The 26,967-nt window shown below is 49.3% G+C and overlaps 15 protein-coding genes across 15 annotated transcripts, besides 37 other annotated features; all 15 read right to left on the minus strand.

Annotated features, from left to right (window-relative positions):
* Window positions 1–1,438, minus strand: Tc00.1047053509769.4 (hypothetical protein, conserved; the record flags this gene model as incomplete). The annotated part of the gene is made up of 1 exon (XM_809911.1): window positions 1–1,438. A coding segment is annotated over one exon (1,438 nt), but the record flags the coding sequence as incomplete, so codon positions are not given.
* Window positions 1–4,040: a sequence feature (heterozygous, Esmeraldo-like haplotype).
* Tc00.1047053509769.10 (hypothetical protein, conserved) lies at window positions 1,676–2,272 on the minus strand (the record flags this gene model as incomplete). Its single annotated transcript, XM_809897.1, has 1 exon — window positions 1,676–2,272. One exon carries the CDS (start codon window positions 2,270–2,272, stop codon window positions 1,676–1,678), a length of 597 nt encoding a protein of 198 aa, XP_814990.1.
* Window positions 2,451–2,505: a microsatellite.
* Window positions 2,507–2,555: a microsatellite.
* Window positions 2,582–3,277, minus strand: Tc00.1047053509769.20 (hypothetical protein, conserved; the record flags this gene model as incomplete). Its single annotated transcript, XM_809898.1, has 1 exon — window positions 2,582–3,277. One exon carries the CDS (start codon window positions 3,275–3,277, stop codon window positions 2,582–2,584), a length of 696 nt encoding a protein of 231 aa, XP_814991.1.
* Window positions 2,676–2,713: a microsatellite.
* Window positions 2,797–2,821: a microsatellite.
* Window positions 2,862–2,902: a microsatellite.
* Window positions 3,088–3,133: a microsatellite.
* On the minus strand, window positions 3,404–7,918 carry Tc00.1047053509769.30 (hypothetical protein, conserved; the record flags this gene model as incomplete). The annotated part of the gene is made up of 1 exon (XM_809899.1): window positions 3,404–7,918. The coding sequence occupies one exon, from the start codon at window positions 7,916–7,918 to the stop codon at window positions 3,404–3,406; it is 4,515 nt and encodes a 1,504-aa protein (XP_814992.1).
* Window positions 4,041–4,692: a sequence feature (areas merged during assembly that could not be assigned to a particular haplotype. This can correspond to areas where the two haplotypes were merged or to regions with more than two copies in the genome that were merged during assembly.).
* Window positions 4,693–7,836: a sequence feature (haploid, Esmeraldo-like haplotype).
* Window positions 7,837–7,981: a sequence feature (areas merged during assembly that could not be assigned to a particular haplotype. This can correspond to areas where the two haplotypes were merged or to regions with more than two copies in the genome that were merged during assembly.).
* Window positions 7,918–7,968: a sequence feature (T-rich).
* Window positions 7,982–9,858: a sequence feature (haploid, Esmeraldo-like haplotype).
* Window positions 8,081–8,104: a microsatellite.
* Window positions 8,345–8,372: a sequence feature (AT_rich).
* Window positions 8,434–9,351, minus strand: Tc00.1047053509769.33 (hypothetical protein, conserved; the record flags this gene model as incomplete). Its single annotated transcript, XM_809915.1, has 1 exon — window positions 8,434–9,351. One exon carries the CDS (start codon window positions 9,349–9,351, stop codon window positions 8,434–8,436), a length of 918 nt encoding a protein of 305 aa, XP_815008.1.
* Window positions 9,606–9,626: a microsatellite.
* Tc00.1047053509769.36 (hypothetical protein, conserved) lies at window positions 9,854–10,747 on the minus strand (the record flags this gene model as incomplete). The annotated part of the gene is made up of 1 exon (XM_809910.1): window positions 9,854–10,747. One exon carries the CDS (start codon window positions 10,745–10,747, stop codon window positions 9,854–9,856), a length of 894 nt encoding a protein of 297 aa, XP_815003.1.
* Window positions 9,859–10,058: a sequence feature (haploid, non-Esmeraldo-like haplotype).
* Window positions 10,059–26,967: part of a sequence feature (areas merged during assembly that could not be assigned to a particular haplotype. This can correspond to areas where the two haplotypes were merged or to regions with more than two copies in the genome that were merged during assembly.) that runs on past the window's edge.
* Window positions 10,783–10,827: a sequence feature (A-rich).
* Window positions 11,127–11,173: a sequence feature (AT_rich).
* Window positions 11,257–11,285: a microsatellite.
* Window positions 11,336–11,405: a sequence feature (A-rich).
* On the minus strand, window positions 11,430–12,626 carry Tc00.1047053509769.40 (hypothetical protein, conserved; the record flags this gene model as incomplete). Its single annotated transcript, XM_809900.1, has 1 exon — window positions 11,430–12,626. The coding sequence occupies one exon, from the start codon at window positions 12,624–12,626 to the stop codon at window positions 11,430–11,432; it is 1,197 nt and encodes a 398-aa protein (XP_814993.1).
* Window positions 12,712–12,731: a microsatellite.
* Window positions 12,879–12,900: a sequence feature (AT_rich).
* Window positions 13,388–13,418: a microsatellite.
* Window positions 13,729–13,800: a sequence feature (T-rich).
* Window positions 13,857–14,705, minus strand: Tc00.1047053509769.60 (hypothetical protein, conserved; the record flags this gene model as incomplete). The annotated part of the gene is made up of 1 exon (XM_809901.1): window positions 13,857–14,705. One exon carries the CDS (start codon window positions 14,703–14,705, stop codon window positions 13,857–13,859), a length of 849 nt encoding a protein of 282 aa, XP_814994.1.
* On the minus strand, window positions 14,895–15,539 carry Tc00.1047053509769.63 (Ran-binding protein, putative; the record flags this gene model as incomplete). The annotated part of the gene is made up of 1 exon (XM_809912.1): window positions 14,895–15,539. The coding sequence occupies one exon, from the start codon at window positions 15,537–15,539 to the stop codon at window positions 14,895–14,897; it is 645 nt and encodes a 214-aa protein (XP_815005.1).
* Window positions 15,542–15,569: a microsatellite.
* Window positions 15,720–16,118, minus strand: Tc00.1047053509769.66 (hypothetical protein, conserved; the record flags this gene model as incomplete). Its single annotated transcript, XM_809913.1, has 1 exon — window positions 15,720–16,118. One exon carries the CDS (start codon window positions 16,116–16,118, stop codon window positions 15,720–15,722), a length of 399 nt encoding a protein of 132 aa, XP_815006.1.
* Window positions 16,487–19,483, minus strand: Tc00.1047053509769.70 (DNA polymerase theta (helicase domain only), putative; the record flags this gene model as incomplete). Its single annotated transcript, XM_809902.1, has 1 exon — window positions 16,487–19,483. The coding sequence occupies one exon, from the start codon at window positions 19,481–19,483 to the stop codon at window positions 16,487–16,489; it is 2,997 nt and encodes a 998-aa protein (XP_814995.1).
* Window positions 19,548–19,573: a microsatellite.
* Window positions 19,838–19,868: a microsatellite.
* Window positions 19,871–19,896: a microsatellite.
* Window positions 20,032–20,056: a microsatellite.
* Window positions 20,057–20,081: a sequence feature (AT_rich).
* Window positions 20,185–20,216: a microsatellite.
* Tc00.1047053509769.80 (hypothetical protein, conserved) lies at window positions 20,253–21,452 on the minus strand (the record flags this gene model as incomplete). The annotated part of the gene is made up of 1 exon (XM_809903.1): window positions 20,253–21,452. The coding sequence occupies one exon, from the start codon at window positions 21,450–21,452 to the stop codon at window positions 20,253–20,255; it is 1,200 nt and encodes a 399-aa protein (XP_814996.1).
* Window positions 21,462–21,511: a microsatellite.
* Window positions 21,742–21,801: a sequence feature (GA-rich).
* Window positions 21,852–21,918: a sequence feature (A-rich).
* Window positions 21,977–22,879, minus strand: Tc00.1047053509769.90 (mitochondrial carrier protein, putative; the record flags this gene model as incomplete). The annotated part of the gene is made up of 1 exon (XM_809904.1): window positions 21,977–22,879. One exon carries the CDS (start codon window positions 22,877–22,879, stop codon window positions 21,977–21,979), a length of 903 nt encoding a protein of 300 aa, XP_814997.1.
* Window positions 22,963–22,996: a microsatellite.
* Window positions 23,026–23,082: a microsatellite.
* On the minus strand, window positions 23,202–24,467 carry Tc00.1047053509769.100 (hypothetical protein, conserved; the record flags this gene model as incomplete). Its single annotated transcript, XM_809905.1, has 1 exon — window positions 23,202–24,467. The coding sequence occupies one exon, from the start codon at window positions 24,465–24,467 to the stop codon at window positions 23,202–23,204; it is 1,266 nt and encodes a 421-aa protein (XP_814998.1).
* Window positions 24,886–26,895, minus strand: Tc00.1047053509769.110 (acetyltransferase, putative; the record flags this gene model as incomplete). Its single annotated transcript, XM_809906.1, has 1 exon — window positions 24,886–26,895. One exon carries the CDS (start codon window positions 26,893–26,895, stop codon window positions 24,886–24,888), a length of 2,010 nt encoding a protein of 669 aa, XP_814999.1.

A 26,967-nucleotide genomic window follows, 5' to 3' on the forward strand; every position in this document is an offset into this window, starting at 1 on the left:
TGAGGGACATACCCGTGTTGCTGCGTGCGGCTACATCGGATGAGTCAACAAGCGAGGGGGCACCGCCCACAAGCGCGGAGCGAAGGAACTCGCGTCCAGTTTGACGTGGTCGCCAAAGCGGGGCTCGCAATGAGTGGCAACCAGGCAGCATATACGGTACCGTCATTGTTGTGTAGCCAACGGGTGCCTGTTGGGAACGCTCCGTCTCACTGTACACCGTCACAATGAGCTCCAGCGGTGTCATCTCCACGTCGTCAAGATGATACTCAAAAGGAGTGTTAAAAGTATGCACTGGAACAGGAATAAAATCCTCCACGATGGCCGTACCAGCAAAGGCAAGCTGCGTCGTAAAGCTTTCATCCACGTTTCCCGTCTCATAGCTATCCCCATCCCGTGTGCCTTGTTGCCACTGGCAATGAAGATAAAGAGCGTCCTCTGGCACACCAACGCACCTGTCAATGGTGCCATGTATGTAATGCCGCACCTTCCCCCTCGACCTTCCGTGCGTAAAAGAGTCCCTGCCGCCTGTCAGTGAAGCGGGCTCCGCCTCTAAAGCCACCTCATCCGCATCCGTGCCAGCAGCATCTTGCAGGAGCATCTGTTGCAGTAATTGCCTTCGGCCAGAGTGAGGAACATAAAGATGATCTCTCACACGCAACGCAATCTTCCAAATCTTTTGTATAATGCCGTCGGTTTCCGATGGGATCAAAGCCTTTTCCTTCGCAGCCGCCACAGAAATCTTGAAGGAGTACACATGCAGAGAGTCTACAAACAGAGTGTGCATCTCGTTAATGGATGGTCTTGCCGTAAAATAAAACTCACTCTTGTCTGCCGTGATAATGCAGATGACACGTTCCTCGCCTTCCCACCGCATATCCGTCAATGAAGCCCCATGCGGGGCAGGAATGCCTCCAATTGCCCACATAAAATACATCTTGTTGCTCGTTTTGTGTTGGGTACGGTACCGACGAAGTACGGCTGACGCCAGTGGACTTGGATCCTGCGGCGGAACAACCGGACATTCCTCCTCTGCCTCGCATATGTAATCTTCGCTGGAGGTATGCGTAAATAATGCACTGGCGCTTTTTTCGAGGTGCTCTTTCAACTGCCTTGCCGCACTAACCGCATCAGGGATGGGGCTCGCACGCCCCTGCAGCAGCGCGTGCACCATTTCCATCTCCGTGCCGTCGGCATCGTCCCGCAAAGAAACCCGCTCGTTGATCCCAGCTGCTGTTTCGGCAGCAACGGCGCGAATCATGTCAAGTTTCTCCGCGGGGGAAAAAAGTTTACCGTCCCACGGCACCGTCACACTACACAACACCTCCGGCTGGTTCTCCTCCACCAGCAGGGCCCGCCAGAGTGTCACACAAAACAACAGCTTGCGAAGGGGCACCTGGCTGGAGTACTGTTGTGCTGAATGAAAGCGAAAGAAATCCATTGCCCCACATACCCACCAGGCGTCTTCCCCCTCTGCCAGCTCCTAATGACAACAAAAAGACATGCATACAAAAAAAAAAAAAAAAGGTAAAAATTATCAAAAGCCATAAGAAATCACACAATCCCAACAGCACCATCGCCCACTCACACAAACACACACGCACCTCCCCTTTCCCCTCGCGTGGAATCAATCCAAAAATAAAATGTCCACATTACCTCACAGCAATTTTGGTCATTATTAATTCGCCCCATCCCCCACGTACTGGTAGAGGTGCAAATTCTGCAACTTCACGCGTTTCCACCTGGCAAGAAATGGCACCTCCCAGCGGTTTGACACAAGAAGCGCAACACGAGAAATTATCTCCAACAGCTTCTCACGAATGGCCTCTAACCCCTCCGGCAGCAGGTACACAAACAATACGTGGCGGCTGGATTCCGACAGCGGGAAGTATTGCGCCGCATCCAACTGGCGCACGTCCGCAGTCTCAAAGACGCAGTGAAGACGGTGCGGTGGTGGCACAATTACTGCCTCCGCTCGACGCCTCGCTGCAAGGATGAGTTCCTCGTCAAGGTCCAGTCCGACAGCCGTCAACTGCAGGGGAGAGACGTCACGGCAACCGCTGGCACCCCGCAACGTGAACAGCCCCGCGCTCAGAGACAGCAATGCGCTCCCGTCCCCGCATCCGAGGTCCGTGAGCCGAAGCGCACCGCCGTGCTGGAATCGAAGCAGCGGCGAGTCATTCAGCCACGCCGCAAGTACCCTCAGCGTGTCGTCGCCGCTGGCTAAAAAAGGAGAGATGAAATTCCCGTCATCCCATTGGAACGGAAGCTCCATTTTTATATTATTTTTTTCTCGCCTTCCTCACCTTTTGCTCGTTGCGTCAAAGCCTCCGCCGCCACACCGAAGCCAGGCCAGGTCTGAATAGAAATAAAAATAAAAAAGACACGCAAATAATAAATAAGTACGCAAGCATTTAAAAAAGGCCCAAAAATAAAGAATCCCAAAGAGTTGAACACACACACGTACACACACAGAGAGAGAGAGAGAGACACACAGACAGAAAGACACTATAAATATATTTATATATATTCATGTATATAAATACATACATATACATGCACGCATGCATCCATACCACCATCATTATGAATATACACCACCACCAACAACAACAACATAACTATTCCATACATCTTCACCACAATATAACAAAAATACGCGGCATACATGCACATAGAAAAAAAATAGAAGAAAGAAAAAAAAAAAAAAAAAGAACTCAACAACACACATACATACAAGCATACAGGAACCAGCACCACCACGCCGCAAATCATAAAAAGCCAAATAATAATAATAATAAAAAAAGAAAAAAAAAGAAAAAAATACAATGAAAACACATTTCAGCTCTTCATGCAAATTATAGAAAAAAAAAAAAAAAAAAAAAGAAGAAAAGAAAAGAAAAAACTGCATTCCAAAGTTCACCAAAAGTAAAAAAAAATCTCCCCCCCACACGCCATGAACACCACCACCACCACGTCTCTTCATTTTGTTCTTTTTTTTCTTTTTTCTTTCTTTACCGTAAAGGCTGCCCGCGATACCCAAATGATTGCAAACACACGGTGAACTTCCCTTGCGAATAAAGAACATGCAAACAAAACAAAAGAAAAAAGAAGAAAAGAAAAAAAAAAAAAAAAATATTTTCCCCCTCCTGTATACATGGCGTGTGCAGCTCTGGTCGCAACGTGCGGCTCTTTCTCTCCTCCTACCACAACTCCGAATAAACATAAGAAACAGCCGAACAAGTGAACAGAAACGAAAAAGAAAAAAAACAAAGAGCATAACCGCATGAATTTACCCGCTTATTTTCACAATGATGCACGCACACACACAAAAAAAAAAAAAAAAAATCATATAGAAATAACAGTTGGCATGCCGCCAATTTCTTATATCTCTGTACAAATTTGACTACTTGAGAGATGCGGAGTCACACAAAGTCGTGAGTTCCGGTCGCTGTGCCAACCATGATGAGTACGTGCAGCGCATCATTTTCTTCATGGAATTATATTCCTCCTGGAGATACGCAGCAAAGGTGATGAGGTTGAAGTACCGACGCAAGTAGTGCACTCCGTGGTGGTGTGCCCGGCCACGCTGCGACTCTGTGACGTCCGGTGACTTCACCTGCAACGCAAAGCTCTCAATCGCTGTGCGAAGGTTTTGCATCTTGGCGCACACCTCTAGCACCAAGTCCACCTGCAGCTTCGCTTGGCGCCCCCCTGTAAGTACACGCTTTAGCTGCACAATGCAACTGTACTCCCCACGTGATAATGGTGAGTCATCTGGCTTGAAAAGAGGATCATATCTATTGTTCAGTTCATCGTAATACTCCGGTATCACAAGACCAATCAACAAGCAGCAAATCACCATGCCAGTTGTAGTGCGTCCACGTCCCATTTGGCAATTAAATACAAATGACAGCGTCTCGCGACGATCCATGTGAGTGGCAATGCTAGGAAGTAAGACAGAAACAAGTGCATCAAAATCTTCTGCGCTAGGACTTTGCTCATCTGTCACAGGAAGTCGCAGCAAGGTAACACGAATGCCTTGTGCCCTTAACTCATCATATACCTCTCGCACCGTTTTGACAGTTTCCCTAGTGGCCGGTTCCCATATGCCAACAATTTCCCCGGGTTCTCCTTCATCGCTCACAAGAAACATGCCGTTGTGCCGTGTCGCCTCCTTTAGCACATCCACCATCAATTGTGTCTCCACCTGCTCCACCTTATGGGCTGCAATGCCGGTCAACTCTACATTCACGTACGGAGCATCTAAATTGCGTAGCACAAATGGCCGATCGCCGACGTATAAAATTGGCTCCTCACGGAGATTTACCCAAACAACGCTGCCACGCAAAGGCTTGGAAAGCTCCTCTGGCGAAAAACGGGGCTCAAAAAGCCGAGGCGCCGCAAAGCCCATGTGGACTTCCTTGTCATTATTCTCGCCTGGGTATGCCTGGAGCGGTTCTTGCGAAGCACCGAGAATTGATAGGATGTTGTGGATCCCCATAAGGGTTGGAATGGCCACGCCGTAGACATTGACCGTATCGACCTTGCGGAAGTTTGGTGCACCGCACAACTCCGGCCGCAAGCCTTTTTTCTGACATCCTGGAAAGTGATCTGCCTTTAACATGCAGTTCGCTGTCAAAACATCTCCATTGTGGTGTGGGACGCTTCCCTTCATAAAGGTGCGGGGTTCCACGTACTTGATAGACTGCTCCGCACGCTGATCAAGATTGGCAATAATATTTGCCACTTCTGTCCGCTCTTCTACCCAATCGCTAAATGGTTTTTCCAAACAGTAGTCCCCCATAGAGTCAATGTAAATGGCGCTGAGAAGCACCAGAAGATACGTGCGTACCAAGCAAACGGTGTTTCTCATAATCTTCACCTTATTGATGGCATCTGTCATCGTCACCTTTAAATGATTTAACATGTGAAGAATGTTCCATCGTGTACCTCGCCCCCCAAGAGAAATTGCTGCCTCAACAACACGCAACAATGAACCCGCTGTAAGCATTTGGCATATGGTGGCTGCCAACTGCAACTCAACAGGCATCTTCGGTAACTCGTCCGGATTTACCGCGACCGAACCAACGACCTGTGCGGAGGGCAACACCACTCCCCCCTGACCGACACGTAGCACCTCCCTAAATTCATCCGGGGTGGCAAGCCTTCGTAAACTAATCGCTCTAGAAGCACGGTAGAGGGTAAGCATATTAAGCGCAACTGTCGTACGCATCGACCCCTCACTATCATGGATGATAAACACGTCATGTTTGCCACCTTTTTTACTTAAATACTCCAAGAAGGGATCCACGTCGGAAGCCAACATATGACCGGCAAATGGAATAGGAATGCGATGATAGGAGACTCCATATTCCGTTGCAAAGTCAGCCATGGTCGATTTGGGTGTACGCACAGAACGTACCTTAACGCGTATCGTCGAGCGTTTACCATTTCCTTCAATGTGGTGCAACAGTATCACACCCTTGTGTTCCTGTGATTCCAAAATAACATCACGACGCAGACGCTCCTCTATTTGCTCCATAGCCTTCAGTGATACATGCATTGTCGATGCCAATTCCGCCGAGTTGCCTGAGATCGTGTCATAGTCGGACAATGTGAAGCTGATGTCGTTGATGTACACCATGGGCTCGGCGCGAAGATTGATCCACAAAATATTCCCCTCATTGGGGAAATATTGACGCACTTCCGCCATGAGCAGATTGCGGCCAGACTCCGACAACCGCCCGCAGGTGAAGATGGGCACATCCGGCGCCAGTTGCCGCAGTGTATTGACGTGTTGCGAGTCCCCCGAAAGCATCGGAACGGTGTACAAAATGCGGCCGGCACTCAACACATTTCCCCGGCGATGGCGCACAATGCTGGCGGCCCAAGCCGCCTCTCCCTCCGCGATGGGCGCGACTATGCACTCCTCCCGTAACTCGTCCTCCATCGACTGAATGCTGGCTATGATCAGCCTCAACTCGTTATTCTCCGCTAGCCACTCACTGAAGGGTATTTTGATGTTGAAGTTCCAAAGACGCTGCTCGCAGTAGAACGAGAAGACAAGAAAATAAGAGTACTGCTGAAGATGCATCATGGCCTCCTCCGCCGATGCCGTCCCTGTGTAAAATGCGGCGTGGATGTGCTCCGTGATGGAGTACACCTTGTCGATAAGCTCTAAAAGGATCATAAGCCGGTGCTCGTGAAGTTTACCGTCCGGGATCAGTGAGATAAGCTTCCTGATTGTGCGAAAACGAAATCCCCGTGACTCACTCCGTAGCAAGCGAATATCGAGGGAGACGTCATGGCCACACATCTGATAAAAGCGAACAATACTGGCAATCAACATCATGGAACTCGTCTTCCCCCGCCCTGTTTGGCAGTTGAACACAATCACCGCTCGTGGATACTCCACACAAGTGTTGAAAACAAAATCAAAGTCCTGCGGCTGCGGCCCGACATTCCGCGTAATGGGACGACGATAAAAAATAACATTTGGGCGAAGCGCGTCAAAAACATTCTGTAATGTTAACACGCAATGCGGATCTGCGCTTTCCCATTGATCCTCCATGAGACCATTGACCCCCTCCATGTGGACACTGACGTTGCCGCCGTTTTCATGTGCCTCCTTTAATACCTCCTGTTTAAGTTTCTCCTCAATCTGTGCAATGCCGCGGCCGGTGACATTTGGAATAATCATCGGATTAAGAGGCTCCTTGCGTTCTCGAACAATGTGAGCCTGATCGTTGATATAAATAAGAGGTTCTTCGCGAAGATTGACCCACACAAAGGCCCCATCATAGGCTCGAGAAACCTCGTTTACAACTGTTCGTACAGCACTAATGTTCGGTTGGGCAACACCTGCCACATTTAGCCTTGGCACTATGCGAAAGTAGGGAGCGCCAGAAATGATGCCTGTTGGCCATTTATGACTGCGCAGTGCATCCTGCAGATCCACAACAAGAATGTGGTTTGCAGAGAGAACGTCACCGCTACGCACCACACCCACCTCGCTGGGTGAGGGTAAAACAATATCTCGTTGATTGGTTAAGGATTCCATGAGGGCAATTGTACCATCTGTTATGCGAAGAACACTGCTTGAACGCATAGACATCCGTCCCAGTTGCATGCTAGTCGTGGAACGCTCTGGGTCAAAGGCTATGGAGCTGGAAAAGCTCCGCCAAGGATCCACAACACCAGAAACATCATATTGGGAGGAGTTCTTACCACCGGTTGCGCGGTTTCCTCCCTTCTGTTGTTCGAACGTCGAGAATTTATACACCAACGTCGCCAGTTCCAAGACTTCGCGATCGTTATCAACCTGCATCACGAGCGGTGTTGGTGGCGACAGGGCAGTTTTCCTGTGACTATGCGGTTTCCGCCACAAACGCGCCATCTCATTTTGAATGTGATTGATGCGTGTTTGGTGACGGTTAAGATCTTCCTCGAGCCTACGGAGTTCACTCTCATCCTCATCCTCCTCCCTAGAATCCCTCGCCTCTTGGGCCCCTGTCTCTCCCTCCTTTTGCTCCCAAGCAGTCGGTGGCGCGGAGGAAAGAATTGGGTTCGGATTGTAGTGGGCTCCGCGAACACTCAGAGAAGCGTTCCCTAAAACACCCTGCGGCTTTGTGGCTACATCGCCCAAATCCGAGGCGGTGCGGCTGATGTCGGCTCCCCCGGCAGACTCCGAACAAAGCGTTATGCGCTGGTAGCGCTCGTTCAAGCGACTCTCTTGTTTTTGCAGGAGTTTCTTAAGACACAATAACTCGTCGGCCGAGCTGTCTCTTCTCCTTCCCACCGGTGCCGAGGCGACGGGCCGTATGGGTGGCAGCACTCCTTCCCTCCGCGCCACCCCTTCACCCTGCTGCGGTGTCTTTCCCTCGCCGCTCACACCCTTGCCATCAACGGCAGGGGGCATTTCCCTCCTTTTCTTTTTTTTTTCTGTTTTCCTTTTACTTTTCTTATTCTCGGAAAGACCGTCCCTTTTATACACAAAACACGCGCCCTCTCTCTCTCTCTGTCGTGACGGTCCCCCTCCCGTCACTCCTCACTCTCTCCCACTCTCGCTGAAGCAAATTACAAAACAAAAAAAAAAAAAAAAAAAGACAAGAACAGGCCGAAAGAAGCCGACAAACAAAAGGCAGAAGTGTACAACAACAAATAAACACACAACAAAAAAAAAATGGCTTTCAAAATATATTAGATGTGGATATTCTTTGAGTTTGTCCTGACTCATATGAATTCACGCTCCACATCACAACCAATCAGTCTGCAAAGACACACAAGCACACGCAGACACTTAGATATAAATAATATACATCGCGTAGAGAAAGCTTGGGCTGCCATAAATAGAAAATTATATATATATATATGATTTTGTATTCAGAAGAAAAAAAGAATAATAAATTGAGCATCAAAAACGTACGGACAACTTCAAACTAGAGCCTCAGTGTTCAACCACCTGGCCCTCATTGGAAGAAGCATGCGCCACCACCGTCTGTCTGTCCCCAACACTGCATCCCAGTGAGCACGTCGCTTTTCATCCGCTTGTTGCCTATCCTGCGCCATCGCTTCCTCCCGATTGAATAAGGCAACGTGTCGCGACATGGTCGATTCCCCACGATAGCTCCAGCACACATGTAGCATACCAAAGAAAAAAACACTGGAACCCAAAAGAGCCATAAACAAGGGAAGCCCAAACCATAAGACGAACCTCTCGCCACTATCTAAAACAAGTAAACCGATCAGCATCAAAACAGTATTTAAAAAAGAAACTAACCCAGTGTAGATAAGGAACGTAACAAAAATTTTGTAATTCTCGCGTCCGATGCAGTTGTTTACGGCAGGGCAATGATGATCAAACTGATATGTGCAGCGCGAGCAAAAGTTGCAATGGTATGCATTGTCCGGCTTATACTGACCACATGGTACGCAGTACCGCAGCCTTTTTGTGCGATCCAGCTGGGTGACGCAGTAAGGATTGAAACCTTCCGAATTGGGTTGAGTAGGGGGTCGAAAACCCGCCATCTCACCAACATATGTTGGAGGATATTTCCAGGGTAAGGAAGGGACATACCCTGCGGCCGTCGTGAGAACACCTATAAATGCCCACATGAGCATTGCGACCCCGGCAGTGCCCACCACCATGAAAAGCACCGAAACAGCCGTGCGCCAGTCCCTGTTATACCGCAGGCAGAGGGTTATGAAGTACGCATCAAAGCCCACCGTAGAAGAAACTATTATCAAAAACAAAATAAACGGAAATGTGTATGAAAGACATAGGCAACACACCTCACCACAATTCCTTGAGGTGTGGCTATGCACATTCCGCATGCCTACCACGCAATCCATTCCTACAAATGAACCCCCGTCTTGGTTCGAGCCTGTCTACTCTCGCCGTCGGGAGTTGTGTTGCAGGGAACAGCAGTCCCCAGCCCTGTGAACAAAGCAATGCGGCTACACCCCACTCTAAGAGCTCGTCGGCCCAAAAATAAAATAAAGGGTTTAAAAGGAAAAAGAAATGACTTTTCAGATATTTGCAGTGTGTTGATATCTCTTGACCGCAGGCGTGACGCCCAACCAACCACGCAGAAAAAGAGAAGACCAAAAAAAAAAAAAAAAAAAAACAGCAGCAACAACAGCAAAACAAGACCAAAAGAAAAAAGAAAAGAACCAGAAGCCATCATCCATAAGAAAAAACTCTCCCAGTAATTCCTCCTTTTCTCTCTTTCCTTCTCGCTTTTTACATTGTTTCCCATTTACTTCAGCTGCCTCCTGCAGACCACAGTTTTGAAAAGTCCTCAGAAGCGCCCACAGAGACATGTATATATATGTATATATATGCCAAGTGCACTCAAGTCAACTCCCGCAGCGATGTCCCATGCGAAGGACGCACAACACGAAAAGGACAAATCAACCGCCACCAACGGCGGTCCACGCCACATATATCATTCAGATATCGCTCCTTCTCCTCTTTCAGCAACCGTTGGTCCCCTTTATCGCGATAGGCCACATTCCCCACAGTGGTTTCGCCCCGAAATGTCAACCAGAGAAAATGTGCAGCAAAAAAAAAGAAAGAAATGCCCATCAATAATGAAAAGACGACGGAACAAATAAGAATGGGTTCTTCCGCAAAACCAGTCACGCCATGCATGTCAAAGTGGTACAAGCAGCTGTATGCCATCGTGCCACCAATATGAAGGCCGCACAGTGGGATATAAGAGAGAAACAACAAAAAGTATTTTGCATTATCCCGACCAACACAGTTGTTGATCCAAGGGCAATGGTGGTCCATATGATAGACGCAACGACGACAACTACGACAGTGATGTGCATTGTCTGGTTTGTATATCTCGCACTTATAGCAGTAGCGTAAGTTCCCATCTAATCCAACCCGATGTACCTCATTCATGTTGCTGCTATTCACTTGGCCCCTAAAAACCGGCATATCGGCCCAAGGTACCCGCTCTACATACCCCGGCGGTGTAAAGATGGCAAATAAAAAGTTGGTCAATAAAAGCAACCCCGCTATCGTCATAAAAATAACGCAGTAGGCACAATAAATCCAAGAGACGACTCCTTTCGTATACGTCTCATGGAGACGTGGAAGAAAAAACAAATAATACGGAATTATATGCGCCAAAATCAATATCACCGCAAAGATGGAAGGAACGTACCCGCAGAAAAACAGACACCAACCGCATAGACCTGAAGGTCCATGTGTGTTGTGCATCCGGCCAGCACACATCCTTTATTCCTTCCCCTCGGCACACACACACACACAAAAAAAAAAAAAAACCACAAGAAAAAAAATAAATAAATAAATAATAGACAGCCATCCGCAATTACGTTAACAAAACCAAAAAAAAAAAATATATGCAGCTCCGTCCGCGTCTGTGTGTGTGCACATCGGTGGGATGCCCATATCAGCAGCATACATCAGTAATACCAACAAAAAGCATTTATGCATTCGATCAGTTGTCTCGCTTCCCCTCCACATGAAGGGGCTTCGTTCAAGAAAAAAAAAAAAAAAAGGAACGAGCCCCCACGCAAGGAAAAAAGGCTGAAAAGAAACAAATACACACATAAATACAAATCAAAACAAACAAACGCACCCGAAACAACCCAAAAAAAAAAATATAGATATTTTATTATTATTATTATTCATTTTTTTCTTCCCTTCAAAAAAAAAAAAAAACTCTCAGGTGTTGTCATGGCGCCGTCAAGAAAGCTACGAGACACCGCAGTGGGCAGCAGAAAAAAAAAAAAAAAAAAAAGAAAATAAACTGCACACACGGAGAATGTCTCAGCTTTTCAATGCACATAAAAACCCTGCAAAAGAAAAAAAAACAATAATAATAACAATAACCCTGGAAATAGAGTCAACAACAAAAAAAAAAATCAAACGCGCCCTCCATTCATCACGCAACTTAGCCAAATTGAGTCTTGCTCCTCAAATCTTGCCGTTGCTTTGGCAGCCTATTGCCAGCGCCCATCGAATGTTGGTGTTTCGGCGATAATGCCTTTGGAACACGTGACGCCTGTTGTAAAACAAAACGCACTGGATGCGTCTGTGTCGGCGTGTTAGCCATCATTTCCTGTTGCTGCTGTGGAGATGGCTGTGCCATGGAGGTCGACAGCATCGCCTGTTGCTGCTGTGGAGATGGCTGTGCCATGGAGGTCGACAGCATCGCCTGTTGCTGCTGTGGAGATGGCTGTGCCATGGAGGTCGACAGCATCGCTTGTTGCTGCTGTGGAGATGGCTGTGCCATGGAGGTCGACAGCATCGCTTGTTGCTGCTGTGGAGATGGCTGTGCCATGGAGGTCGACAGCATCGCTTGTTGCTGCTGTGGAGATGGCTGTGCCATGGAGGTCGACAGCATCGCCTGTTGCTGCTGTGGAGATGGCTGTGCCATGGAGGTCGACAGCATCGCCTGTTGCTGCTGTGGGGATGGCTGTGCCATGGAGGTCGACAGCATCGCTTGTTGCTGCTGTGGGGATGGCTGTGCCATGGAGGTCGACAGCATCGCCTGTTGCTGCTGTGGGGATGGCTGTGCCATGGAGGTCGACAGCATCGCCTGTTGCTGCTGTGGAGATGGCTGTACCATGGAGGTCGACAGCATCGCCTGTTGCTGCTGTGGAGATGGCTGTACCATTGAGTTCATCATCAAAACCTGATTTTGTCGATATGGAAAACCCATTGAAGTTGCCAGAAACTGTTGCGTAGGGAGTGCCGCAACTTGCCCAAACCCAGACTGCATACATGGAGCACACTGCGCGAGCGGCATGAATGGAGCCTGCGTCAAGGCAGTCTGAGAAGGAGGCAACTGCGTGGATAGCGCCATCATGGGGGCTGCATTGGTCGACCGACGTGCCAACAACATGGCGTCAGCCATCTGGTGCGCCTCCCTCAAGACACGTCGCCTGTCGCTGGGCAAAAGCCGCCACAACCGCAATCCGCAAATGATGACAATAATCAGGGCAATAGCGCAGTATACCCGTGAGATCGGCAGAAATACCATGAGCAGAAAGGAAGCCACAGCAATAGCTCCCAGAACAACAAACTCCACTAATTGCGGACGGGAAAATTTGTCCAAAAATAAGATACCACCCGCAAATTTCCTCATTATATTGTGTTTCTTTTTGTGCAGAATACGTTAAAAGACCTCGATGTACAACTGACAATTCAGAATAATTCCAGAGTACGAGAGGAGAAAGAAAGAAAGAAAGAATAGGCAAATGTGCGCCCCCCAATGAAAGGAAGCGGAAAATGGAAAAGATTCCATTAGAAGAACGGACAGACACCCTCACAAAAGCACACACATGTGAACACAAATATATACGCACTCTCACACCCAAAAAAGGTGCAGAAAGGAAACAAAAAAAAAAAAAAAATATATACCATTGATGATGCTCGGGGCAGTTCACTGTTACTCCCATTTAAGCCGCCCACCACCGTCACCGAAAGTGATAAAAAGATGGGGGATTGAGGTTCAAATCAGGAAGGTTTTTTTTCTCACACCATACAACCATACATCTATAACATCCTACAGTTCCATTTTCTTTTTTGCCACAATAACAAATAAAAAAAAAATACTTGCTTTTTTTTGTTGTTGTTGTTATTTTTATTTCTTTGCCTGTATTTCTTAGGCCCTCGCACATCCAAACCTTCCAAACTTGACACAAGTCGTTGTCAACCCTCCTCTTCCTAAGTTTCATTAAGTCCCTCCATTCAAACTGTGGACATTGTTGTGCCCAGAGACAGACTACATGCATACATGCGCGTGGAGGGAGAGAATCCCCCTTAAGTACCCCCACCCCCCCGTGCTGTCTCCTTCTTGAGCAGCTGAACAAAGGGATTAAGCTTTAAAGTAATACAATGACATTGCTTCCTTCCTCCCTCCCTCCATCCCTCTCTCGTCATTTGCCAGCAGCAGCCCCGATTCACCAAAACGCCTCACGTCAGTTCTAGACTCCTTGGCTGGTATAAGCACAGAAATTGAGAAAAGAGAAGAAGTCAGCCAGCCAGGGACGGCGCGTGTCACATTAACGGCCGCACAGACCTGCCCTCCTCAACTCCATCGCAGAGCAGACATTTTTTTCCTTCTCCACCCAACCGCTCTTCTTGTCTTTCTGTCTGAGTTGTTCTTTTGTTTTCCCTTTTTGTTGTTGTTGTTTTTACTTTCGCTGCTCGTCTGCCCCGTCAGAGGCACACGTCCCCAAATCTCCTCTTCTCTTTTTTTTAGTTCTTTTTTTATTTTGTTTTTTTGTTTGTTTGTTTTGCTTTTTTCCGTTTTTCTTCCGTTTGCCCCATCCCCTTCAGTCCCTTCTTTGAAGGATCCCTTCGGGCTGCGTGGCTACTTTGTTCGTTCGCCATGCTTCCGCAGCGTTGTCTCGATGAGTTCCTTCACTTTGGCCTGGTCCAGCTGAACGCCCTTCGCCTCCAGCTCTTCCAGCGTACTCACAAGGTGCGTGACGTTGCCCGCCTCAGAAATTGCGTCTAAAAGACGAAGAAGACCCACCACCTCTGTCTCCACGTTGCCGCCGCGTGGCACATCCGAGTCCGTAGGGATCCCATGAGGGCTGACGCCATGAATGACTTTTCGAAGTGTATCGTACCGCTCAATAATGTTTTCTACGCGACTGCGATCAAGATTTGTGTTGCGCACGAATGGACGAATTTGCGCATATTGCCGGAAGAAGTGGCGAAGGTCGACGACAAAGTCCTTGATGACTGGAAAGTTCGGTAACGGCCCCACTGTTGTCACCTGCTGAGAGAATGTGATACAGGCAAGACTGTTAATGCCATTAATGTTCATGGCGCAACTGCCACAGACACCTTCGCAGCAGGAAGCACGAAAAGCTAGCGTGGGGTCCTGATGCGCCTTTACTGCCGTGATAAGGTCAAGAACCATGTATTCATGCTGCTTGTCGTACTCATAACTTTCTATTCGTTGTCTGTTTGTTGTGGGGTCGAAGCGAATCAACCGTAGAATGGCCTTCTTTGACGTGGCTTCCGGCGCCGTTGAGGTGGTGCGGCGCACGGATATTTTGTACGGAGTGGTAATCTTACGCAGCATTCGGTATATTATGACCCTGGCCAAGTCTGTTTCTTTTTGTTGCCACGATTGCTGATGTGAAAGATGATGTTCCTCGAGTGGGTGTCTGTGCGCGTATGTGAACTCTCGCGTGGAATCCCTTCCCATCGCAGGAACAAGAGAGAAAAGGAAGGAGAAAAAGAAGAGCACACATGTTCATATTGCACCACCACCACCAACAACAACAACAACAGAATGAAGAAAACAAACATTTCAGACGTCGTTGGACAACAGACATGTGTTTGCCCGAATTTTGGGCGAATTCACCGCTCCAAACCCACAGCAGCCCCACCCCTTTCAACCCTCTGGCACAAAAAGCGACCATTCTCGCACCTCAAAAGAAATCAACATACGCCGCAACACCGCCAGCACCTCCTCCTTCCCCCGAAGCTGTCGCACCACTTGAGCCTCGCTGCTCTCCGGATGGATCCACTGAGGCGCAGAGATGGAGAGCAGCACATCGGAAGAGATGGACGGCAAGAAGCGCAGCACTCCGATTGCCACAAAAACCTCGTTCTCTTTGCCCCGCTCATTTTTGTACTTGGAGATACGCTGCGTCCCAGAAATAAGACAGCCGTATGCACACTCCTGTCCGTTCCCTGGCGCCGCTCCTGGTGGCAGCTGCGCCACCTTTGGGTAATCCGAGGGTGCGAGTGGCTCCTGGGCGTTGAGTGTGTAGTCCCCGTCACGGCACTCATTCGCATGTGCGAGGTCCTTAAAGAAAAATGCCCCGCACTCCCTGTCACTGACTTCAGACTGACGGGCAAGAAGCTCAACGATGATGCACATACCCGTCTCTGCCTCGGTGTACACCTCCTGTGTGTCGGGCACCTGCCTGAATTCACTCACGTCAACGGTCGTGACGGGAAGCAGACAGCGGATGGCACCGCCAAACAGTTCCACCACCCTCCCTTCGGTCATATTTGGCGTTACAACTACCATGGATAAAATAACAATGAAATAAAATAAAATGGGCCAACAGAACAAATAAAATCATCCCACAAAGTGCTGGAAAAAAACAGAACAGTCATCATATAGAAGTAACACACCAAAGAAAATGACAATAAACAGGGGGCAACAGACCCAATCCAAATACCAGCACCCCCGTTTAAACAGCGAGTATCACTGTTGCTTCATAAATATACGCCGACGCGATATCTTCAAGAGACGTGAGATGTCTACGAGATGCCGCTGCAACACCACCGACGCGTAGCACAAAAAAAGAAGAATTGCCACAATTTGAATATCAAAAAACGTAATGGCGTCACCAGCAATGGGGCGTATTCTCAGTGCCATTTGGGAAAGGAATGGGGGAACCACGTTGAGCTTTGCTGTTTCGTGTATATACTCAACAATTTTCTGCGCACATACCGAGAATCCGAGCGCTATCACCGCAGCGACTGGAAACAACGCCACGGAGACGCTCGCGTGCAAATGCCATCGTTGACTCCATGATGCCACAATCAACACCAATGATACGGATACGCCACACAAGAAAATAAACGTGCCAGCTGCCAGCATCTCCTGCGAATAATTGACGTTCTCTCTTGCTACTTTTCCTTTTGATTATGATTTAGTATTATTATTACTATTGGTTGCCCCCCCACCTGCCCCCAGACGTCCCTCTCATTCACAGACAAATCGCATAATGCACAGAGAAGCATAAAAGAAAGAAAAAAGAAAAAAGTTTTAATTGAGCGCATCGACTGCAAGAAACAAGTGCCCAGCAAAGCTGCTGGGCCACCCACGGCAGAAGGCCATTACTAAAAAAGGAAAACTGCCATGTCAAACCGCGCTAGAGTCTCCACCTCCTCTCTTTACCCTCCTTCTCGTCGTCGCCTTGTCTTTTTCTTTGCTTTTTTGGTTTTTTTCGCCCATCGACACGGCGCTCATGGAAGCGGTGATGCCCGTGAGCGCAGCGTCAGTTCGATCAGCTCTCCCTTCTTCTCCCGAATGTGATGCTGAAGGAGAAGGTTCGCCTCACGTATGAGAGCCACAGCGGCGCGGAGTGTGAAGAACTTCACCGATTTGTTTTCAGGTGCATTGGCGTTCTTTACGCGCTGCAGTAACTCCCCGGGGTTACTCGCCGCAATCGCCGCGGGGCCCTTGAAGCCCGCCGCCCACAACGCCCGCGCTCGTGCAGGCTGCAGTCCGCGTATCTCCATCAGCGGCACAATGTCTGGTTTCACGCCGAAGCCAAGTCGCTTCACATATGATGACAGCACGGCCTCCAGCGAAAACCACTCCATCGCCCGACAAAAGCTCGTGATGGAGCTGCTAAACATGGAGGCGCTGCGCATAAGACTCTGTAATTGCCCGCGGTTGCACTGATACCGCCGCTCTACGACAGACATCGGTACCTCACTGAGAAGATCGGCAAGCATCAGAGCAACAAAGAAGCGGCGCGTGGCAAAAGTCCGGCTGCCGCTACCTCCATATGGATCCCCAAGTCCCATAGATCGCTGGTGCACAAAAAATTCATCGACTCCCACCATGTTTGCAATACGCTGACGGTTCTCGCTCATCTGTGAGAGCACCTCGCAATACGCTGACCAATTACATTCTCCAATCTCCCGTAGTGGTGTTAAAAAGTAACAAAGATGTAGATCATCGGCAAGAATTAGACCTGTGCGCTGCAGATTCTCCAGCTCCCCGCGAACCAACAAGGCCTCCTCAATACTGAAACAAGACCGTACGGAGCAGGCACCAAAGGGTGTCGCAGACAACGACACTTGTTCATCATCATTTCCGGCAGGCTGCATCGTGGCGGCATCGCCACCCTCGTCAGATTCCCTCCGCAGAGAAACACGCTGCACCAAACCACTCCGAATCAACTGGTCCATGGATGATTGCAGAATGCCCTCCAATGCCACTGGCAATGGCCTTGATGCCACATCGTAAACCGGATCAAACGGCCCTGCTGCATGATGGCACATGAGGTTTGCCATCCACGCTTGGGCGGCGGAAGGCGATCCAATGACGCCCACCGCAACACACTCGAGCAGGGCCCTTTCAAAGGCACTAGCTTGAGACAGCATTTGACTCGAGCACATCTCCACCTCCTGTCGCATCAACTCTCGTCCCCTGTGGCAGTCTCTGCGGGAGAGAAGAAGAAATGATTCACCAAACTCATCCAGGCCGGCGCGACCCGCACGTCCGCACATCTGTAAATAACGGGATTTTGTCAAAAAGTCACGTCCCACGTAAGGTGTCTTGAAGATAACACGTCGCGCAGGTAAATTAACACCGGCCGCCAAGGTCGACGTACAACACAAAATGTTGATTTCTCTCTGACGATATGCCCTCTCAATTAACTCGCGCTCCTCCCCGAGCAAGCCACCGTGGTGAAACGCAACTCCATGAGGAAGAAGTTGGCTAAGCACGTTCACATCCGCTCCAAAGGAGCTCAGTTCATTCTGAAGGGCCCCAAGAGTACTGGTACTTGCGCTGTGGAACCCATCTTTCATGCCTTTTCGGTTTCGGGCAATGAGACGTGCCGTATCAACGCACTGCTGACGACTCGCGCAAAATATCAACACAGATGCCCCTTGTATCTCTGTTGCCAACAGCAATAACTGCTCCGTCTCGGTAGCATACCCAGCCGCGACCAGATTGCGTTCATTCCGCTCACCATCCTCCATCACCATACCATCCACAACGGCATATTGCCTCAGTGGAATGGGGCGATACTGTCCCAAGTAACAGGAAGCACGTAGCCACTTTGCGATATTTGGCAGGTTTGGAATGGTGGCACTCATGCCAATAATTTGCACCTGGTGAGGTAAACAAAGTAGTTTGGATAGAAACAGCTCCAGTGTCGCGCCGCGATGAGACTCACCAAGCATGTGCAGTTCATCTACGACAACTGCCCCCAGTTCCTCCGTCAAGCCCTCCTCCAGCATGTGATTAAGCAGCGAATTTGCCTTCTCAATGGTACAAACAAACACGGCAGTACGCTTGGGAAGGGGCAATCTGCCTTGTGTGCCGTAATGACCGTCCACGGCAAATCCCAACGCGTCGCCGAAGGGACGCAGTCCCACTGCCTTCTCCTCCGCTAGCGAAACAAAGGGAAGAACAAAGAAACAGGACTTTTTTCGATTCAAAAGACACCGAAGAAGAGAAATCTCCGCAACTAACGTTTTGCCTCCACTCGTCGGCAAACTGTAGACCAAACTTCCGCCTCCACGCACATCATCCCGCATGAGAACTTCATGCTGCCACGGATACAGTTTTTTGATGCCGCGTCGATTCAAAAAGAAGTTTTGTGCGCTCTGAGGAAGATCGTAAAAGACCCCACCACCATCAACAAGAGCAACCTCACTACTGCTACTAGCAATATCCCTTGGCTGTACGGAGAGGTCAATATTATTCGGTTGAGAAGTCACCGGCACCGCATCGCTGTTATTGTGAAAAGCCACCACACCTGCGGTATTCGCATTTTCTTTCGTATCATCTTGTTCTTCCTCTAACAACGGCTGGGAAAAAACAAAGGGCGGTGTACCAAGACCCGCTGCCGTTTTGCTCGGTGTAAATGGAAGATCCGTGGAGAGTCGCTGGTCCTCTTCCACCTCCCGCTGAAGTTCCTCGTCATTTTCAGGCGGCGGCGTCTCCACGGCCGTCCCATTTGCCGACCGTCCGTGCGGTGGTGGAGCCGTCGTGTTTGGCGGCAAAGACGAGTCTAAAGGCCGTGCAACAGTCACAGGTGTTGTGTCGCGCGGGCTCGATTCCACGCGTGGACGTTTAATTGCGGCCGTCTCCAACGATACGGCAGATATATCGTCCCCTGCCCCCTTCTCTTGGGAGACTTCAGCGTGCGGTAAGTCATGTGCCGTCGTCACCTTTCGCGGTGCGTGAAACCCCCCACGGCACACGAACGTCTTCCGCATTGTTTGTGACTCAGCACCTCTGAGAGAGGTCTACTATGGACTCACCTTGTTTTGTTTGCCTCCCCTCTTTCTCTCTCTCTCTCTCTCTCTTTATGTTTCAACAGCAGCATGAGATGTGGACGTCGCGGGAGGGTTCGGCGCAAACACCCCGCTCTTCCCTCCCGTCACGATGAGCTCCCGCCTCGTGTCGTCGCAAAGAAAATCACCCAACGATGAGGACACAACCCCACACACAAACAAACACGCATGCAGAAGGAAAAGAAGTAAAACAATTTTAAAAAAGAAAAAAAAAAAAGAGGGGGGAATGCAGGCCGCAGAGGAGCAGTGGGAAACAAACAAAAGAAATTAGATATTACAAACACACACACACACACATACACATACAGATATTTATTTATTTATTTTATTTATTTTATTTTATAATAAGGTAACGCACTAGTGTAAAACTCGGCATACAAATATTCCCATTTTTGCCAAACAAGCATGTAATAGCGGGAATTATGAGCTCAGAGGGCAAAAACACACATTCCTACAAACTTCTAAACACCATGAAACAAAATAAAATAAAATAAATATTAATAAATATTAATAATATTAAGTATCCGCACGGTGCAAACACACACACAGAAAAAAAAGAAAAAAAAGTCTCGTCATACCTCTTGGAAGCAAAGTAAAAGAAGCGATGTGGCCGGGAGAGGCCTAAAAAAGAAAAAAGAAAGAAAGAAAAAAAAAACAAGATAAATTTCCTTTATATGTTGCATTGCCTTCCTCAATTTACTTCACTTCTTTCCTTTTTTGGTTCCTTTTGTTCCTCTTTTGTTGCTTCGCCCCTCTCACTCTCAGGGCTTTCTTCCTCTTGTGCATCATGACCGCAGCGACGCAATCGCTTCTGCCCAGCCTCCTCCAAGTTGACATCCGAGGCCTCATTTGTGTCGAAGTGGTCGTTTTCCCTCGGCTTTATCTCCTTCACTGCGTCTTTTTCGGCGGTGGAATAGACGCCACCACCCCATAATTCCTCTTCCTTCATCTTCTCTGCAACGGCCAACGCATCACTTGCGATCTGCGCCGCATTGGGCAAGCCACTTGGCAGGCAGTGCGTACATATAAAAGAAATAATAGGCGAAGCCATCCGTCTGCCGCCGTACACAAAGCGCTCACCATCCCCATTGTACGCAGCAATCGTCGGCACAATTTGACGTTCCGACTTCTGCGGCCAGTCCTCCTCTGGAAAATCGTTGTGGTCAATGTTGCAGGCGATGTAGCTAAATGGCCGTGCCACACCGCGGGCCTCGGACGCCTCCAAGATCACTCCTACAAGTCGATCCACCATCATAAGAACCACAGAACACATTGCGCAGTGCTCGCTCCAGAAGAGGCATACCGCACCGCCTGACTCCTTCCGCTTAAGCCGCTCAAGGGTGCTCGTCACAGCGCAGAGCCCGTGCTTAAGAGGGATATTGTGCGCAGAATCGATGCAATCATTGGCAGGCGGTACCGCGCCCTGGAGAGCCCTTGGAACATCGCCCGCCGCAACACCACGAAGAAACAACTCAATCTTCTTCTCCGTTTCTTTAGTGATCGTTATATCGGCATCAAGATCCAACACAAAGGAGCGATCTTCGTACATCTCCAGCACAAGGAGCATTGGAAATCGCCCGTAAACAGCAGTACACCTCTGTAACCTTGCAATATTATCACCTGTGGTAAAGCGGACACGTGGGGAACGTTGCAGTGAAGGTAACATATCGTCTGACCCGTTATTCGGTTTGCCGTTCCCTTCCGCGCCGCTGCCCAACTTTGCGATCACGCCGTCGACACAACGACACACAGCGGCCGCCTTCTCTGCATCAACCGCAAGGACAAGACAGCGCTTTTCATTCAGTTCCTCGCACAGTTCCTGCGAGAACTCCGGCCAGACACCGTCAGTGAGCCCATCACTGTTGTTATTTGTGGCTGTGGCAGCTGCCATCAAACCGCGTTCTTTTCTTTTCTTCCACCTTTTTTTTTCTTTTTTTTTTCCTCTCTTTTTATTACCGTTGTTTTTTCCCCCCGCCCCTCTCCGCCTGATTTCTATTCCCCTCTCTTTTTTCGCCTCCTGCCGCACGAACGTAACTGTCAAATAAAAACACGACGCACATCAAAACAGAAGAAATTTTAAAAAGAAAGAAATCACGCCAGAAGCTAAAAAGATGACAAAAATACACAGCGCGAGAGAGGGACACACACACACACGCACAGAGACACTCATTTAGACAGGCAAAAACAGAGAGAGAGAGAGAAAGGAAGGAAAAATGGAAAAAAACATATAAGGAATAAAATTTTCCGATTTTTTTCCTCCCCCCCAACAACTCAACTTCTCGTAGGAGGCAAAGGAAAAAAAAAAAAGGGAGGGAAAGGCAGAGAAAAACAACAACAAAAAAAATGCAAAAAAAAAAGGCTGTGTAATGAGACGAGGCATGTCAGCTGTGGTATCGCAGGCACCGAAAGAAGACCTCACGTTAAATTTGAAACGGAGGCCTCCTGTCGGCGCAGCAACTCCATCTTAAACGTCTCATACAGTGGAAAATACACAGCCATGTTCAATGTCACCCACAGCACACGGGTGCACCCTCCACGGAAGAAAAAGAAAGCTCCACCAAGACGATATGTGTCTCTCACCACATCAAGTACAGTTGTGGACGCATTCGACGCGGTAGCCACAACAACACGTGTACGAATAGTGTCAAGCGGAACGGTTACAGTAGACGCTATGAGACCACTAAATCCACCCGCAAGAAAAGTGCAGAGAAAATTATAAACATACCTAGAAAGACGCGAGCCCCTCTCAAGCTCCTTTTGAAGTTCATGCCTTTGCTGCAAACTTTGCGTCCACGGACGAAAACTCTCATACGCAATCCATTGAGTAATACTGTATGGAATATCGTGAACAAGCGTTTGTGCCTTCACTTGCCGAACGCTGGCAAAAAAACCTTGCTGGAAAATCAGCCGCAGAGCAGCTTTTGTGTTCGGCACCGCGGTGGCTTGAATGCGCATCTTCACCGTTTCCATCGGAACACGAGCGATGCAACTCGCCAGTTCAGCAGCGCTGGCGGCGGCTACGGTACGCGTTATAAACGCAAAACGAGTGTCTTTTCTTACATCCACAGGCATTAATGCATCTCGCACCGAATTGTAGGTTGGCATGTAGATTGCTTGATAGGGCACGTAGAATGCCAGTTTGATCGGTAATCCGCCGTAGAGGTACCGCGGCCCCCACTTGCCAGCGTATTCGCCCCAAATAAACCGCAGGCTGCGAGAGTTTGAGGACTGTAGACGACATTTGAGCGTGTCCAGTGGGTGGAGGATAAACTTTGCCAGCACGGTGGCAGCCGTCGAGGCAAGTGCCACGGACGGCATGTGCAAACGAGGGGTGGAGGGCGACGACATCTGCTGCGGTTCCTTTTTCCTCCCCCCGCACATGCCACCCCGCCAGTCAGGAGACACACACACACACACAGACACAGGCACACACACTGAGAGAGAAAGAGAGAGAAAACTGCAGTAAGAAAAAAAAAAAAGGAAAAAAAAGAAATTTTTAAAAAAGGAAAAAAAAAGAAAAAGCAAACAGACCGTCAAGCAAAAGGGAAGCCTAAAATCAAAAAAAAAAGACGGAGAAGAGCAGTCACGCCTACACGCCATGACGCCTAGTTTTTTGGCAAAAGTGAAAGGCCCGTTTGCACTACACATTTGTCTCGTCGATACGCTTTCGCATATTCTCCATTTCTTCCATGCGCCGCACACTGTTCTGCGTGATGCGCTGAAACCGCGAGCCTCCGCCAAACTGTGACGCCATCATGGCAGCAAACTGCCGAAACGTCATTTGAGAGAAGGCGGCTGCGGGGTCCACGTCTTTGTTGAGTGCCGCAGGTTCCTTCAACTCGCCGGATTCATCAAAGTCCTCCGAACGGTACACACGCACACGGCTACCTCTAGCCGCCTGCATCTTTGCCTCCTTTTGCGCACGTTCATTCTCATCATTAAGAAGTCGCAACATTTCAGCCTCCTCATGACGTCGAAACTCCTCGACCTCTAAAACAAGCTGGGCTTGCGTGGGATCCGTATTGCCGTACCTGCCTTCGCGCTGGTCAATCTCCATGGCGGTGGGAGTGTCACGGTAACGTGTGGAATAATCTGGCGCCGGCTCCGGATTGCTTGGCTGTAGGAAGGCCATATTGAGGTACGCCACGGCACTGGCGCCAATGTTCTCAACGTCCCTACGAGTAATAACGTTTCGAAAAAACGCAACAAACATCACCGCACTGCACCCAATGACCATTACCGCGCCAAACAAATAATAAAACTTCTGTTGATAACCCCGACGTCGCAAATCAGCTTCGTGGTCGAGCGCATGTCGTGCGTTGTCAACGTAATTCCTGTAATATTGCCGGGATTTCTTACGATGCACTGAGGAATCAATATACTCCAACAACACCTCAGCTGCGATGACTGTCTCCTGCTGCATCGCATTCGTGCGTTCGTTGTACACCTTTGCCCAGCGCTCCTCAAGCTGCAAGGACGTTAATGTTGGCAACTCCGACTCCTTGATGCCCAACACCTTCGCGGCGGCGGTTGCGTCCATCCACTTCTCCAGCTCGTCAACGGTAAGATGATCATCTGGGGTTGTGTTCTGCTTTCGCTGCAGCGGGCCAGTGGCCTTTTGAAAGGCGTAGTGAGCAAAAACAGGGTCCCATGGCTGGTTCGATGGCGTCGGTCCCTTCGGCATGTCCTTTGACGTGTACTTGCCCGGTCTGTACATGTCCGCCATCTTGAAAAAACTGCGCAGTTTATGTGGCTTTTTGGGCGAGGACGCGAACGCCACTCTGCGCACCGACCCTCGTGTGGGCGGCAAAAACATGGGCAGCAACTGTGGCATCGAAGAGAATGACGGCTGAAGAACCGTGACGCAGAAGGCGTCGCACCCCACAGTTGACATGCGTCTCATCATCCCACGCCGTCTATCCCCTTTTTTGTTCCCCACAAACACACAGAAAGAGAGAAACAAACGCGCTGATTTCTCCACTAGACGTTACATGTGAATCCAAAGAAAAGAAAAGGGAAAAAAAAAGGACTTTGCAAGAAAAAAAGAAAGACAAAGTTTCACTTGCTTTTCTTTTCAGCCATGCTGAAACAAAAACAAAATAAACACACAAGCACTATTTTTATTTTTTGACCTTTTTTTCCCTCCTCCTTTGTTCAGATTTATACCTGCAGAAATAACAGTGCAACTTCACTCATGGCGGTAGGGAAGTTCACCCTTCGCCCAAAATTAGGCGGGTTCCCCACACACACACACAGCAGCAAATAACCACGCTGCTTCCCACCCCAGTGAGTGTCTGCCACCAAAGCGGAGAAGGACAAGATGTTCACTTCCTGAAAATGAGACTCTTCAATTTGGAAAAGAAACCAAGATTGTCATTGTCGTCATCCTGCACCACCTGCTCCTCCGTAATGGCGTTCTCCCCATTCACTGCAAGACCCTTGACCATATATGTCTCCTCCAGGTGATACCCGAGCTTGCCGTAGTACCGCCGTACACCGACCCCTGCAATCACAGCCAACCGGCTAAATCCGCGCGACAGGGAGATTCGCTCAGCCTCACGCATCAGTTGTGTGCCCACGCCCACGTGTTGTGCCGCATTTCCAGAATTGGGCCGCGACACCGCCACAAGCCGGCCGTAGGTGTGCAACTCGCGAATTAGCGCACAACCTTCAAGCGCCTTAAAGATGGAATTCTCGGCCCCACTGTTGTCACGCAACCGCAACCGCAAATGCCCGTAAAGTGTCGTTCTCTCAGGGTCCTCGACGGAGATATAAAACTCCGTCCCGTCGCTTGCGCGAAATTCATCCACAAAAATTTTTGTGTGATCGCGATCGACGGGCTTGCCCTTACATTCACGCTCACGAATGTCCTTGCAACGAATCCCCTTTGCTTTCATCTCCGCCTCAATAACCTGCCGCAGGTTACACCGCCGCTCGCCACCCATGATGTAAGTCGTTGGAATGTCACGAACAATACGATTTAAACGAATGCGATAAGGGCACTGTTCCATGATGTACACAAGAAGTTTCACCATCCAGGCACCGTCATCCACCTCCGCATAGGGCTTGTAAAGCCCTTTACGATGCCACTCCTCAATCTTTGTATAGGGTACCGTTGCTGTGGGATAGACCTTCCATTGATCCACCTGGAAGTTTTCATTGTCAAGAGAGAACAGATACTCAAACATTTCACGATCCTTTTTATAACTACTTCCTGGCAAATCGGGCATCCAGTGAGCATCGACTTTAAACCCCGCGTCGAGCAATCGTTTAATCCCTAAAATGGTTTTGGCTGTCGGGCATTCACGATTCACAATTGTGAGGATGTCGTCGTCAAGATGCTGCACGCCAAGCTGCACACGAGTAACACCAAGGCAACGGAATCGACGCAATTCAGATGCGTTGATGTAATCTGGACGTGTTTCCACCGTTACACCAATGACACGACAGCGGGCATCTTCGTTAAATGTAATTTCCTCTTGCAGACTCTGCATGGGCCGCAGTGGCGCAGAGTCGTAATATGTGTTGGCAGCGTAAAAAGAACCGGCAATAAATTCTTCGGCGTACTTCTTCGGGTAAAACGAAAACGTCCCACCAAGAATAATAAGCTCAATCTTGTCCACCACATGCCCGTTGTTTTCCAGCGCGCTCGCCCGATCATAAAACTGGGAGATAGGGTCCCATCCATTGCGGTACCCGCGCAATACGCCTGGTTCCTTGAGTAGATACGATCGTGCGATACCTGGCTGGTTCGGGCAGTAATGGCAATCCTTCGGACAAGAAAATTGACCCGGTCCCATGAAAACAGTCACTACAAGAACGCCGCTATGCGACTTACCGCGCTTACGCACCAGAAGCTCCTCCATCACCGGTGACGCCTGCAGCTCACCTGCCCGTACTAATTGACGGTACGCCGCCGTCAGTTCGGACTTCCTCGCAGTGTCCTTGAAGCCCACAAGGCAGGACGCCTTCACGCGCAGGTGTTCCAGTTGGTTCTTGCTCTTTGTCGCAGCAACCTTCTGCGCCAGCACCCGCACCGACTCCAACAGCGCGCGACGGCGCCCCTCGGGCAGATCGCCAAAGTCCTCGTGTCCCTGAACCAAATCCTCCACATCCACCGCCTCATCGGGTGCCTCGTAGGGTCCCAACTGCCGATGGAATCCCTCCTCCATCGATCGCCCCGCAAAACGTGCCTCCTTCAGCGATCGATGCAAGTTGGATTGTTGTACCGCTTTTGGTGGCTGTTCGCCCCGCCACGATGTCTTTTCGACACCTCCCTCCATCCCGCACTCCTCTTCCCGAGGACGCTTGGATGTCATCGGCCTCTCTGCCATTTACTTTTTGCCGCTCCTATTCCTTTTTGCTGGTCGGCCTCCCCTCCCCACCTAAGTGACAGGAAAAAACCC

Source organism: Trypanosoma cruzi, genomic scaffold, assembly GCF_000209065.1.
Source record: "Trypanosoma cruzi strain CL Brener 1047053516455 genomic scaffold, whole genome shotgun sequence".
NCBI classification, from domain to species: domain Eukaryota; phylum Euglenozoa; class Kinetoplastea; order Trypanosomatida; family Trypanosomatidae; genus Trypanosoma; species Trypanosoma cruzi.